Below are 14984 nucleotides of genomic sequence, written 5' to 3' on the forward strand. Positions count from 1 at the left end.
TCTCATGCATTTGTCAGGATGCCATTTGTCACACCTGCTCAATATTTCTGACATTCAAGAGGCTTTTCCATGTGAATACTCCCACAGGACTCCGTTTCCACACATTAGTGCTTAGATTACGCTATTAATACATCTTATTTAAAAAAAAATGATAAAAGTTAACCAATCTTAGATGTTATTGGTTAGAATTAGTAAAATAAGATAATTTGGGGATGTTATAAATGAACACGTCAAGTAGTTACTCTAATGAGCATTGTCAACACTGTTCTGACAATAAACAAATATGGATGACAGACGCCACAATAGCAGCACTCAGCTTTGTATTTCCCAAAAGCCACCTGTCAACACACATCGTTTCAACTTAAGGCATATGTTGATGCGTTTCAAAGCTTGCTGCCTCTCTCTCCCACAATGCCGTCAGTGTTTCCTTTCACTCTTTATTATCTTAAATAGAGGTTTGGGCTTTTACTCCATCATTGAAAGTCATTAATTATATTCTCTACTGCCTCTCTACCCACACATAGACACTGTCACTTGTTACCTTTCTCCTGCTGCTTGAAAAATTAGGAATTATGTTTTATGTCTACTTCTGTACTTGGGCTGTGGCAGCCACAACTAGATAAAAAAAAAGTATGGCGCCTTGATGAATATGATGTTTTATACAATGATATACATGCAACATCAATAATTTGAGTACTTTCATGACATTCAGGGCATCATTTCCTATACTTATGCAAATAACTGTCTTCATTAAATAATGACATACATCTCAAAGTCGTAAATGTTTCACATTCAGAAAGCCAACTTTAAAAGGTGATTGTAGCCTATTCCTGCCAATTATGGGCCCTAAATTGTTTTTTTAAACAAAGTTTTGTCTTGCGTTTTTAAAATATTTGCCATGTCTCTGACTATAAAGACATAGTCAGCACATACGTATACTTTTTGATAAGATAAGATGTTCAAATATTTCACTGGATGAAGAAGTATAGTCTTTGAAGTCTTGCAGTCCACATTTTTATCAAAATAATATTTTAATGGTAAATTTAAGCTCACTATTGAGAACTCATCTCACCTTCTTGATAAACGACAACTCTGCCAGCAGCAACTGGAAGAAAAACTGAAACGATTTGCCAATCCAATTCTCTTCTTTTCACAGGTCTAAAGGTGCGGGAGGTGATGATCAACGTGTCTCGACAGCAAGTAGAGGATTTTCATGGCCCAGAGGACTACTGGTGTCTTTGTGTGGCCTGGAGTCACTTGGGTACCTCCAAAAGTCGCAAGGCTGCTGTCCGCATCGCATGTAAGTATTGATTGCTATTTGATTCCTATGTTGCAACTATACTGCATTACTTAATAGAAATACGTGTAAATAATTCCTTTTTCTAAAACCATCTTGTTGAGGGCAGGCAGCAAGAATATGTTTTACTCAGAGTTCGCCTTTCAACTAACTACTCCTGACAACCAGTTCCTTTTGGTATTAATAAGTTATATGTATTCCTTCTCATCCATATTAATCCACTTGTTTATCTGTGCATCACTTAACACCCATGTTTGTAGCAGTTTTTGTTATTTTAATGTTTTGGAGTATTTTCTTCGAACAGGGATTTTGGGGGGGAACAAGCTCAACCTAGTTTTTAAAAGAGAGTTATGTGTTTTCACACTAATGTTTTTTTAATTAAATTTTATGAAATGTAATCTTAGAATGCCTGTTCGGGTTTTTGTTATTATTGTCTTTGGTCTTAGTCACTTTTGAAAATATGAAACTGCATGAATGCCTTTAAAAAAAGTATTTGGTGCTGAAAGTTAGTTTGCAAATGCAGGCTTTTCTTTAAGTTTGAGTAAAAAGTTATTTTGGATTATTCTATCCATTGTGTCCTTTAAGCAACCTTGTAAACAGATCTCCTAGTTCAAGGTCATGGAATTAACTACTACATATACATAGGTTTTGAAGGTCAGAGCATGCAAGAACAGACAAACGGCGACCATTTTGAGCCGGACAGGATTGATGCAAAGATGACGGTCACACTTGACACCTGACAGTCTCATCTTATCTTTCCTCACAGACCTGAGAAAAAACTTTGAGCAGGACCCCCAGGGGAAGGAAGTGCCAATCAATTGGATGATCGTTCTGCACTGTCGCCCTCCGGAGGGAGTGCCTGTGGCAGAGGTATTGTGGACACTCCTCTTTCCTTCTCCTGAAAAACGAGAAGCAAATACTCCCTCAGAGCATGATGATGTGAATAAAGTGGCTTGCGTTATTCATCATGATTAAACTCCGAAAGCCGGACAGTCGATGGCAACGTCTTTTCTACTTCCGCTGACCTTTAGGAGATTGATATGTTTGTTTGAAACCACTGACACCAGCACTTTAAATAAAAGGGTTTGTTCCATATAGCATTGAGTAAGTAAAGATAACGGAATGATGGTCCAGTTTTGAATAAGTTTACTAATAATTTTGTTATTTTTTTATTTATATCTTTATTACTTTATTTTAATAACCCTTGATGTTCTTTTATAATCTGGACCTAATTTGATTTGGAAATGCCAAGGATGCTCTTTATCAACCTATTCTAGTTGGTCATAAAAGTCTGGCAGTTTAGACGAATGAATCCGAGATGTGAATAAGCTTTGCTCTATACATATGGATTGAAAACAGACTAAAACCGATAGCTGTTAACAAATAGTATCAAAATGAGAAAAAATGTCCTTACTCTTCTTTTTCCATGGTTTGTCAGCGCTACTCATCAAATATTATGCCAATTTTTGTGACAAAAGTATTATAGTAAACCCCAACAAAGGTATGCATTGCTAGCATGTATTTCTATCTATTCTTTGGGACTTGACAATTTTCGGTCAGGAACAAGTAAATGTGCACTCTGTGTACTTTTGGACAGTCAGTCTGAGAAAAAAATGAGCTTAAATTTGGTCAAAACCTGCTATTTCCTCCAGAATAAGATGAAGGAATTTCTAACCTCGTCTGGTTTTGACTGACTTTGGCATTATTACTGTGCATGTCTTGAATGTACCAATGAGCAACATCGTCACCTCTCCTCACATTAGTCTAAAACATAAATGCAATGCCATTTTTTTATATTGATGTTTGTCCTCGACACTACCTTGTATAAATGATTTAACATGGAAATTACCAAATCCACTGTGTGGACAAAAATAGATTAGATTCCTATAGAGCACAATCACAACCTCATATGCAAGCCCAATACAAGTCTGTCCAGCCACAAGAGATAGGAGTGAATAATGTAAAGTCCAATATTCTCAGGCCAGTCAATTTTAGCGCAACTGGTTCCATTAAATATTGAGATGGTGATGAGTGTGGTAGTATCAGGCTAGATTGCTGCTACAGGGGGACAGCTACACAACAGAGATACAATACAAATAAAACTTGTGGTTAGGAAATTAGGAGCTTTTGTCATGAAAGCTCTTCTACATTCTAAATGGTGTCAGGGTAAACAATTCACTTTTCCAGCATATTTTTTTGTTAGAGAACTGAAACGCAACCCTCTAACCCAACCCTCACTCCAGAAGGAAGTCAGGCACAACTCAAAGCATATCTTTTAGCTTTTGGAGAAAGGAGTACACTGCAAACCAATATAATGAGATTCCTTTGAGGTGTAGCTCTGAAAATAAGTGTGAACTGAACACCTAAATGAGAATTTTTTTTTTTTTTTTAATCCAAGATGAATCCTCATCTTCGGAAGTTTCTCTGCCCCAGAATTGGCGCCAAGAAAAATCAAATGCACAATCCTGATCTCTGGCATACACTGTTGTTTGTTAAATTTGGCAAATAAATTGCCATGATCGTCCCAAATAGTTTGTTGAAATACATCATAGTGTCCCTTATGACATCTACCTCACTCTGGCGCAATCATTTTCCCTCAATTTTTATAATTATCTTGTTATTTGCCCATTATTGGCTCCATCGATAATACTAGCCATTCTTGCAATTGGAGGATCAGACCAAGCAAACAGTACAAATCCTCCACTCTGGGATTCTTGTTTTTTAGCGCTGGTGAGATACAATGAGGGAGCAATGTAGTTTGCCATGCCTCAGAAGGGAGGAGAACTGACATTGGGAAACCATCAGGGGAGCCGGATCGCTGATGCAAGCCGACTTTGTGTTTCTCTCCATATCCATTCTGATTAACCCCAAGAATGCAGTGGCACCACTGAGGCACAGATAGCTCCAGTGACGCTATACATGCCGCTATCTGGCTTAGTGCTTATACGCTGAGCCATAAAGCACCTGCAAGCCTTTCTGTGTTTGTGAACTCAATGGCTATACATGTTGACTGGGTTCTGGGAAAATCCACCAAGTGGATTAGATCTGTATCCTCAGGTTTGCTACCCAAAAGGCATCATTAACATTTTCTCCTCCTCAGAGAATTCTGGATGGAGACGTGTAATTCATGAAATGGTGTCAGCAATTACCGTTAACTACAGAGGAATGAGAGTTTCTGCCAGAGGGGAGGCATTCATGCGTCATAAATTGTAACACTTAGCTTAGCATGACTCAGCAGATTTTTCTAATTATATAAAAATTATGGACCTCTGCCTGAGCTTGGTCCCTTTGACTTGAAATGGACATTTGGATTGGAAAAAGCAAAACCTAGGAGGGGGGGGGAGGAGAAAGTCTCCGCTGGCAAGGTCTTAATCACCACCTTAATAAATGGCTGGTGTTTCTCATAAGACTGCACTTCTGTCCTCTAATTTCTCTCTAGCCAACATATTTCACAGCATAGTATAATCATCAGCAAATGTTATGTCGTTGAACCGGGGTGTATCTGCTTTACAAAAAACAATGGGTGGGGTCTAGTCCTGGAGAAGGCCAGAAAGAAGTCACCTTCAAGGGAAGCATGGGTAATAAAATCACAAAGTAGATGCTTTGATGTAATACACCCCTCGTCGAAATGTTGCTGTCAAGGTTGACACTGAAGACCGTATCCAAACTAATACAAATGTGCCAATCAGGCATTCTTTTCTCTTGTTCTCTCTCTCTCTTTCTTAATCCCGTGACTCTACGTACCTGACTGTCTTAGATTTAACCATTTGCTAAAGCAAACAAATGATGTAACCTCCAACACAGTGAGGAACCACTGGTGTGGTTTGGTAATTGCTTCTTTGAAAATGCGAGTCAACAGAAATTAAAACGTACAATAGAAATTGGCTAGTCTGTGGGATGCCACTGCTGGGAACATCTTTTCAGTGACTGATGACTTTAATCACAAAGTAATTAGGTATCGTCACAGCACATGTTTTATTTATTTTTTCTAATCTACTGGTAAGGATAAAGGATTTGCTGCCAATGTATACCGTGTGGAGAAGCTTTTGTTAATTGTCAGGAACACAATATTGTTTGAAAGACAGAGTTTCGCAAAGACAAATATGAAGTACTAGCTGTTTGTTGAGGAAAATGAATGTGTCTCACCACAGCTGTTTATAGAAAGACTCAAGGATGGGCAAAATACAGGAATGTGGCAAATGGTACCAATGTTATGATTTGTTTTACCGTTTTACTCATGTCCATAAATATTGCAATCCATCATGCATATATGTCATTTCTATTTATTCAAGCTTTGCATGCCCACAAGCACTTATATTTACATTCATAAATAATTTGAAAGGTACCCACGCATTTTTTATAAATCCATCAGCCCTGCCTGTTGTGACACATTGTGAAGTCAATTTGCAAATGCAATGATGCAACTATTTTCTCACGCTACAATCTGCAGAGCATCACTGAATTTGCTATTTCTTTGGAGTAAACCACTTTCTTGCTGGTTATTTAGTAAAATATTTCTCTTGAATGCTTAATTGCTTAAATATCATGTTTGGACAATAAGTTGCCCCAACCCAAAAAATGCAATAATGTCAACACAGAAATGTAAACACATAATCGACCATTCCTCATGACCCTACTTTACCTTTGAGCAAAGTCTGTGACAAATTCCATGGCATCAGCGTTATCGACATCTTGGCAAAGAAGTTCACTGATGTGTTCGAGTGAGAGTTCCAAGCACACCAAGACCAACGTAATTCCCGCAACAACTGTGGGAGCACAAGCTCCATTTAATTGAGAGCCAAAATCTAACCCACTCCAAAGTGCTTCAAAAAGAAAAAAACAATGTTTTACAGGCCTGATTTGGAGAGAACATTGTGCAACATTTCTGCACTTTTCGATTTCTATTTTTAGTTTCCACAAAACCCAGATAACGAATATTTCCTTTGTTGCTGCTATTTAGAATGTGTTTTTCATCTCCTTTACACAGGTAGAATGGCTGAAGAATGAAGAGTTGATCAGTTCTCAATCTGATGGCAACATTGACACCAGGGCAGACCACAACCTCATCATAAATGAAGCACGTCTGTCTGACTCGGGAAATTACACCTGTATGGCCAGCAACATTGTGGCCCGGAGACGCAGTGCTACAGCCACTGTGATAGTCTTTGGTATGTTTTATGTTTCTTATAGTGGTCTTCAATGGCTGGTTACCACATGTGCGCTTATTTTGGTATATCACATCATCTTTTTAATACCCATCGTAGTACACCACTTTATTGGCTAAGTTGATGTATTATTTTAAAATATATATATTTTACTTGATATTTTCAAACAATGTGAAGTCACTGAAAGGAAATAATGATTATGAGCCACTTTTCTTATAAATCTAAACTAAATGTGATTTGACCTTTTGCCCTTCTACAAAAATGGACTCACTATTTTCAATCGCACTAAAATTTAATACCACACCGCAGTGTGACTGCTTTTGTTCCAGCGGGTAGTGGTCAACTCCAAGCTGTCGGCTACAATAAATCAATGTTTTCATAAAAAGGAGTTCAATTAAATTATTGAGGCAGTAATTAAATTAAATTTCAAAGCTAGGAATTGAGGGGGCAATTAGGACAACAGGAGCTCCCGCGTCCAACATGCTCACTTAGTTTTTGCCATTTTATAAATTTTTTAATTACTTTCTACTGGTTGCATTGGCAATATTAAAGCTGGTTTATTTAAGGCATTGTTAAATCCCAGTGGTCTACCTGAGTAATAGTTGTTGCCGTCTGCGTTGTTAAACTTTCTTCAGTGAACGGCGGCTGGTCCCTCTGGACAGAGTGGTCAACTTGCAATGTACCATGTGGGCGAGGCGTGCGGAAAAGATCCCGAACCTGTACGAACCCAGCGCCGCTGAATGGTGGAGCTTTCTGTGAGGGCATGTCTGTGGAGAAGATATCGTGCAATGCCCCATGTCCAAGTCAGTACACACATATTGCCATAATTGGGTTTCCACAAGAAAAATGCCTGTCCTGTCTGGTTGCATTGATGTTCATATTATGGGCATAACTTAGTTTAATAGTTTTATTTATTATCAAAAACCTTGAAACCCAGTCCATGCATATAAATTCAGCTGTCATGGGCCATAAACTAGACACATACAATCACCCTTCTAGTGAGGGGGGGGGGATTAATCCTTCTTGCTATGAAATAAAACTTGTATTTTCAGCTGTTGTGATGATTTGATCTTTGCATATTTGCATTGTAGTCGATGGAGGCTGGGATGAATGGAGTGAATGGACCAATTGCAGCAGCCAGTGTGAAAGACAGCGAAGTCGGGAGTGTAACTCCCCAGCACCCAAACACAGAGGCAAGATGTGTGAGGGGGGCTCAGAGGCCTCGGAAAACTGCACTGATGGACATTGTACCGAAAGTATGTTTTTTTTCCCCGATTACTACATGATCAAATGTTGTTTTCAATCATCTCTTCGGTCATCATCATCATCTTCTTACATAGTCTTGGTCAACATTCAGGCTTTTTGGAGATGTGTCTTTGGGAGCAATATCAATGTCCAGGGCATGATAATATCTGCACTTATGGTGTAGGCTGTTTGTTTCTTACTAAATACAATCTAAGTGGTGTCCAACACCAGATAACGTGTCCCACATATTGATGATATTGTACAGTGACTGAATGGGTTGCACCACTTTGAGGCAAGCGTTTGTCTAATCGATGAGCACAGACATTATAGTATTTTCACTATCGTACATTAAATCAAAACATGGACTTAAATCACCACTTTCCCTCTTCTTCATCTTATTCTACCTTTCTGTCTTTACAGATCGAAAGCTGCTACATGATGTTAAACCTCAAAGTGAGTTCCCTGTGGATTTTTTTTAATCTTTGCAACTTCCAACTGAATTTTCTGAATTCACAGGCTAGTGCCAAAACATTTCCCTGTACACTATTTACGTGGTGATGGAAAAACTCCACAAATTACCACCAATCAGTTCACCTTGATCTAAGCTCCTTAGTTCAATCCCAGCAGGTGTTAATTACACATTCCATCATTTTTCAGTGCTCTAACTTTATGACAGCCACACCATCACAGCTGTGTTTCTACTTTGAGCTAGGAGATATATTAGTTGTGACAAGTGGACATGTGTTATGTTGTAGTGGATTAATAGCCTTTAATTTTTTTGCAAACTAGCTAAATTGACCAATTTGCAGGTTTGTCCTTTTTCCCTGTGGCTTTCAATCAGTTGCAGGAGTTTAGGGACTGTCGGGCATTAGCTTGGCTCATTTTATTATCGTGCCATATAAAAATACAAGTTCTGAAAACTTATTTTTGAAATGACTACTTGATAGTTTAATGTATACCATATAAACAGGTTTTCTGCCCAATACTCGCGTTTTAGGTGTATTATTTTCCATGCTAGCAGGTTAAGTATGAAATGCAAGAAGTTAAATTATAACAAGCTGTGCTGCAAAATCCAATGAGACTGTTGGATCATTTCATTCTTTTCCCATTCTGTGTAATTTTTTAATATGTATATCTCTTATTTTATTTGCTGTGGTTTACTCTCAAATGTTCCCATGAGAATAAACTGTGTCTACTCTGCTATAATGTGTGTGTTTTAGGTATGGACAGTTCCAATGATGTTGCGCTGTACTCTGGCTTGGGAGCTGGTATTATTGCAGTGGGTATACTGGTAGTGGCAATCATGCTGTACAGGAAGAACCAGAGTGAATATGGTGTAGATGTCATTGAATCCTCTGCGCTTGCTGGAGGGTTTCAGTCTTTCAACTTCAAGACCACCCGACAAGGTGAGAAAAAACCCTCTAAAAAGTGTATCTGTTGCCTATAGCTCTCTTTATATAGAGGTTTATGTTATTGGGTGGTAAAAGTAGAATTCACAAGAATACATTTTAAGGGAATTGTAGGATGAGTAGTCCATAGTAACTTCTAAAGGGAATGTTTTATTTTATTTTCTTAAGTGTATCTTATTATTGCTCTCACGTGACTTGGTTGTTTCAAGGCCAAAACTTCTGAAATGTATCTTCCTATCAGTTTTGGATTTACTGTATACTTTCATAAGTGGTAAAAAAAAAGCTGTCATTATTTTTCAGTATACAGTTTCTCCTCCCTTGTTATCCAGCAATGGGAGGCAAATCAATTTCAGTGAGAGGCACGCACCACACCAAACTGTGCCACACAGAACAATCGACTGGCTGGAAGACAACCAATTTCTCACATGAAAATTGCATTGAGCCAAACTATTGATGGATACGTGTAGCATTTGAAGCAGTTGTCATTGGATGAAGTATTTTTCCTGTGCAGTGCAAATACGTATGGTAGAGAAGTAACTACTAATGCTCAAGCAGTCCTTGATAAGACATCCATGTTGCGGTCAGGACATTGAATCGATTTCAAGACTTAGACGGTGTTTTGCCTCAGGCTTCATCAGTTCATTCGCATAGGCTAACATATGTTAGTTCTGGCCTCATGTTCACGTGGAAGCCCACCTTTAAGTCTCATGGGTGTGATTAAAATCACACACTAGTCATGAATGATTTCATCCTTTTGCTCACTGAATAGTATATTATTATTAACATATATAATGTGAAAGCAACCAGAGGAGCCCTGTTGTATTCAGTGTGAATAATGACATGGATGATTGAAGATATTCACAGGCATACTGTACAGTACACCTCTGGCCTATGGCTTGTAGTATGAAATGGACAATACACAATCTATGCAATCACCAAGATCTGAGAGGAGAAGTGAGCTTGGTGTGGCAGGTGATGTGAGTCAGGTCCACATTCAGCAGGTCATCAATCCTATTTAAATAGGTCAGCTCCCCCTGAACATGCCTGCTGTGCCCTCCACTGGCCACAATCACTCCATTCCATTTTCTACTCCATCAGCCAGGCGAAATGTGGAATCCTTCCACGTTTTCTTTTAATAAAGCCCAAGTTTGCACAGGAGAACACTGGTAATGCATTTCCTAATAGCCTCGTTCTGCTGTCAAAACGGACATTGCTTATGAAAATCATAAACTCAAGCACCATTAATTAAATGGCGACCGGGGGCTTTATTTCAAAGCTAAAATAGTCTTTAAGAGTCCCTAAATGCTTTCGGATGGTTCTCTGCTATCAGAGCAAATATAAGGCTGAGTGCTGAATGAGTCTTTGCACCTAAATCTGTCTCTGCACATTACTTCTCCCTGTGAGTGATTTTTAATCAGAGGCCCAATTCCTAACCTATCCCTCAAGGTATTCAACCTGAGGTACATTTCATTTACCCCTCGCGCCTCACCGCTGCCATTCCATTTTCGTTGCACCATTCTTAAAGATGCACACCCCAGCGATAATCAGATTGGTCTCCACTCGACCGGAGGGGAGAAATTCAGCAGTGATCCAATGTCAGCTGCAGAAGGCTAATGTCGACTTGGCTCCAGCTCTGACTGAGAAGGTACAATATTCCGCTGCTAGGTTTGTTGACACTTATTGACTTCTCATGCATCTTTTATGTTTGTATGAGCCATCAGTCTTTTACTGAAGAAAAAAAACAACAGAATATATTCGTCTATGCAATATTGCCTTACTCTCGAAACCACACCCCATTAAATTTCTACTGTAAAGAAGTAGTAGTAATATAAATCCAATACAATGGTACCTCTACCTACAAAATTAATTTGTTACTGAAGTGGTTATCTAACTACAATTATTTTTAAGTGAAGACACCTTTTGTTAATATAAAAGCAGTAATTCCTTCCAATAATGCCAACTACACACTTTAAAAACGATAGAAGCATACAAATTTTGTATAAAATGAAACACTGTGTTAGAACTTTGTTACGACAAACGATAGTCAAAGGCACACAGAAAGCATCATGAATATTCCTAGGCAATGGGAGGGTAGTGGGGTGTTAGGAGACGGCCTACATAAATTACATTCAAATTGATGTCTTCTGTTAGGGTTACTGTCATTTGTTTAGCAATTTTGTTTTTTTTCAGTCGTTATAGGTAAAACACTCCATAAATCACTACTCACAAATCATGCTTCCAGTAATTGATCATTTCCATGGAAATAAAGCAACATTAGCCACCCACTTTTCACCCCTAACCAGGGAACAGCTGGGCATCAAGGACAGCAACTTCACAGTTATTTTGGCAGGGGGCACGGGCAGCTCTTGTCTGACTCTGCCAGATCGATGGGGTGCACTCCACACCTTGTTTGGTAGCATCGTCACATTTAATGACCAGATGAAGACTGCTCTGTGGGCTCTTGGGTGCGCCCCGGGAGCTCCCCTCGTTTAAATAGCAGTCACCTAGACCCCTTCCTGGCCCGTTCCCCCCGTCCTTCACTAGGTCAGGTGGGTGTCCAGAAGAGCTGGCTGCAGCAGATGGATTATGGAGATCAAGCTGTGTATGCTAGGTAATTAAATTTTACACTGTAGCTGTGGCTCAGACCTCAAGACTTTCTATCCAGGTTGTCTTCCCTTACCTCAGATGTTCCTTGCATGGACGTTTGATTTTAATTTGTGCTGACGGTTGACTAAACTACAGAGCATGTTTTGGCACGATATGAAGCAGAATATATTAGGCCAAAAGCTTGGTAAGAGGTCACTCTATTTAAAGTTTTGATCCAATTTAGATGTTGTTGTTTCTTGTACCCTCATAACAAAATGTTGGCATGTCTCTGATTTCCATTTGTGTAGGAAACCCCCTACTTCTCAACTCTTCAATTCCGCCAGACTTAACCGTGGGGCGCACCTATAGCACTCCCCTGTGCTTCCAGGATGGTGCAGACAAAGAGCTTTTTGACCCCTTGCCAGACATCAAGGTGAAAGTGCAGAGCTCATTCATGGTCTACGGTGTTGCAGAGCGGGCTGAGTTCCATGCCAAAGCCCCTGTTGAGACCTTCCCACAGGACCTAGGCCAGGATTACCGCAGCTCAATGGACAAACACAAAAAAGGTCTGCTCACCTTCAATGGACCTTTGAGCACTAGTAAAGAGCAGCTGAGGACCACTGGTGTGTTTGGTCAGCATGGAGGACGACTGGTGCTGCCGAACACTGGTGAGTAAACAAGTTTTTAACTTGAAGAACACGATACAACTGAAATTTTTGTATTTGTCTTTGGTAATTACATATAATATAAACACATACTAATGCGGGCTTAAAGATAGCAAGTTAAATGTCCTCTATAGAGGCCTGCTTTATTTAGTTGGAACATTTTAGTCACTCAGTAACTGGGAATTCAAATGCCAGTATTTGAGATGGATTTTCATCAATGTTACACAGGCAGAGTGGCAGACTAAAAAAATCTTGATAAATGAGATACAGTTTCAGTTTCAATTTGAATGACTGGGTTTATTTAGATTTTAAAGAACTTCACAAGGTTTAAATTTAGTGCTAGCATTATGTGATTTTGGTGCCCTGTTGTGCAAATGCAATTCTTTTTGGCAATCCTTGTCTGAATCGCGGTCCTTGACGTGGAGAGAGGACAGGTGAAATCAACTTTCCTCAATGGCCTCTCAAGCAGAGTGGTCTGAGTGGAGGAGTCACTAATGTCAAGTGTACTGCTCGCTTAGTCTACTTGTGCGCTAAGGTTTTTTTTTATTTTTGTTCTTTCTATTTTTTCTTTCTTTTTCTAAATGGAGTAGCAAGCCATACGGACCAGCTGAAAAGTGAAGCTTCTTGAGTACTCTTTTCATTTAGATCCAATATTACAGCACTCTTTTTTTTAATGCATTTGCAGTGGGACAAAAGTGACAAAAATCGGAAACAGAAAAATGAAAGAAAAGGAACAGTCACTATGGTTTAACTTTGGTCGCAATAAGCCTTCCCACAAGATCTTAGATTTTGTACTTCAATGTCTTAGTAAGCAAAAATAATTTACATGCCACATAAATTGCTTTTAGTAAGACCGATAGTATACCAAAACATTGTCACAATTCTCAAACTTGCCAAATGACAGTCAAAATTATGGTTTATGGCATACATTTTTTTCATCTTTAACTCAATATAAATGTACGCTAACTTGTTAGAAATCTACCTTCATATGATCATGTAGAGCCATTAATTTTGTAAACTCCATTAGGACTTTCCTTTATTGTTTCACTCTGTGCCTGTTTTGGCAATTCAGGTCTGTAATGTGTTTTTATCTCTCAATATGGACATATTTCCAACAGTATCATAGCTTTTAGAGTTCATTATGTGTGGTGGCAGTACTGTGTTGTCCATTATAGAGTTGTTGCATAACCAGGATCGCTTGGGGGAATCACTCTCATGGAGGATCAAAGTTACTGCTAATAACATCTTTAGACACTGTCTGATACAGACAGACAATGTTTGCTGCGACGGGGAAGATTTTATTTATATTTAAAATGTGTTTGCCATTATTCGATGTGTCTTCTATATCAAAATACGCCTCCGTCAAACCTCCAAACTTTTTAAGACAGACATCAATGACCAGCTTGATATTTTTAGTTTTAATGTTGAACATTAACCTTTCTTTTTGAATTTAAAAAGGTCATCCTAGTTGCCTCGAATGAATATGCTTTGACATGTAATCTGTTGATTTTTAATTAACAATACAGAAAATAAATTCAAAAATGACATTTTGGTATTTGTAGATAGTAACACAGATTTTATAGCATTGAACCGACAGACCATTTGACTGTTTAAATAACACACAATTTAAAAAAAAAGAAAATCTGGTTTAAAATGTAATTACCAGGTTTTGCATTTGCATTTTATCCGAAGTTATTTTGTTTAAATGCCATGCTTATATAGCCCTTGAACTTTACTTGTGCTTCCATTCAACAATCTGTAATGTTTTATCTTGCCCTACACTGACAGTCTAGTGGAGTTATTGCTTTTTTTTTTTAACTCATGCATGTTTTTTTTCAGGAGTCAGCCTCCTGGTGCCTCATGGAGCCGTGCCTGAAAATATGTCCTGGGAAATGTACGTGGTGATCAATCTGGGAGAAGCAAGGTGAGATCAACCAAACTTTTTTCCAGCATTTTTCTTTTGTGTTTGTCACAGTGTCTATACAATCCCTATCAGACATTTATCCCTCAAGCTCTTTGGCCACCCATATAAAGTATTTATGTATTCACTGATCTTTTAGTTTAGTAATTTAGTCACAGAAAACCATCAGATGCATGAATGAGGTGCAATGCTGATGTGCAGGGTGTTTTGGAACATTGTATTTGGCCTGAAACTGCCCAAAGTACTTTGGACATGTATCAATAACTAGTGATATTACTGGTATTTTGGGTAAACACTTCAAACGGAAAAGTGTTTGACCTTCCCCTTGGCAGGCCTCACATTTCTGTGTTTATGGGCTGCAAGGGTGCATGACAGATGGACCCAGCAAGCGCTCCACCCTCCCTCCTCTCCCGTTCCCTATAGGAGTGTGAATATGCAAACAAATTTGACGAAGCCCTTCACAGGTGGTGCCTTACACATTGATGTAGCGGCTGCTTTTGTGAAACTTCTCGATTGCATTTTTTTGTTCATCCAATGAACTCTGAAGAAGCAAAATCAAACCATCGATCCGCCAAATGGGATTCTCTTCCGACCTAATTGGCTGTCAATATGTAGTTGCATCCATTTTCAGGGTGCTGCAGCTTATCCCAACTAACTTTATCTCCAAATATATTTTGAATATTTGTCGATATTCAC

General features: G+C 38.8%; 1 protein-coding gene across 1 annotated transcript in view; it reads left to right on the forward strand.

Moving 5' to 3' along the window:
* The window catches only part of LOC144215797 (netrin receptor UNC5D-like), a 73867-nt gene that overhangs the window by 41632 nt on the left and 17251 nt on the right, over positions 1-14984 (forward strand). The window contains exons 3-11 of the mRNA XM_077744941.1: positions 1157-1300; positions 2064-2167; positions 6285-6465; positions 7098-7265; positions 7554-7718; positions 8128-8160; positions 8928-9113; positions 12011-12370; positions 14207-14291. Coding sequence (XP_077601067.1) covers positions 1157-1300; positions 2064-2167; positions 6285-6465; positions 7098-7265; positions 7554-7718; positions 8128-8160; positions 8928-9113; positions 12011-12370; positions 14207-14291 — 1426 coding nt within the window. The remainder of the gene's footprint in view (positions 1-1156; positions 1301-2063; positions 2168-6284; positions 6466-7097; positions 7266-7553; positions 7719-8127; positions 8161-8927; positions 9114-12010; positions 12371-14206; positions 14292-14984) is intronic.

Source organism: Stigmatopora nigra, chromosome 22, assembly GCF_051989575.1.
Source record: "Stigmatopora nigra isolate UIUO_SnigA chromosome 22, RoL_Snig_1.1, whole genome shotgun sequence".
Lineage (NCBI taxonomy): Eukaryota > Metazoa > Chordata > Actinopteri > Syngnathiformes > Syngnathidae > Stigmatopora > Stigmatopora nigra.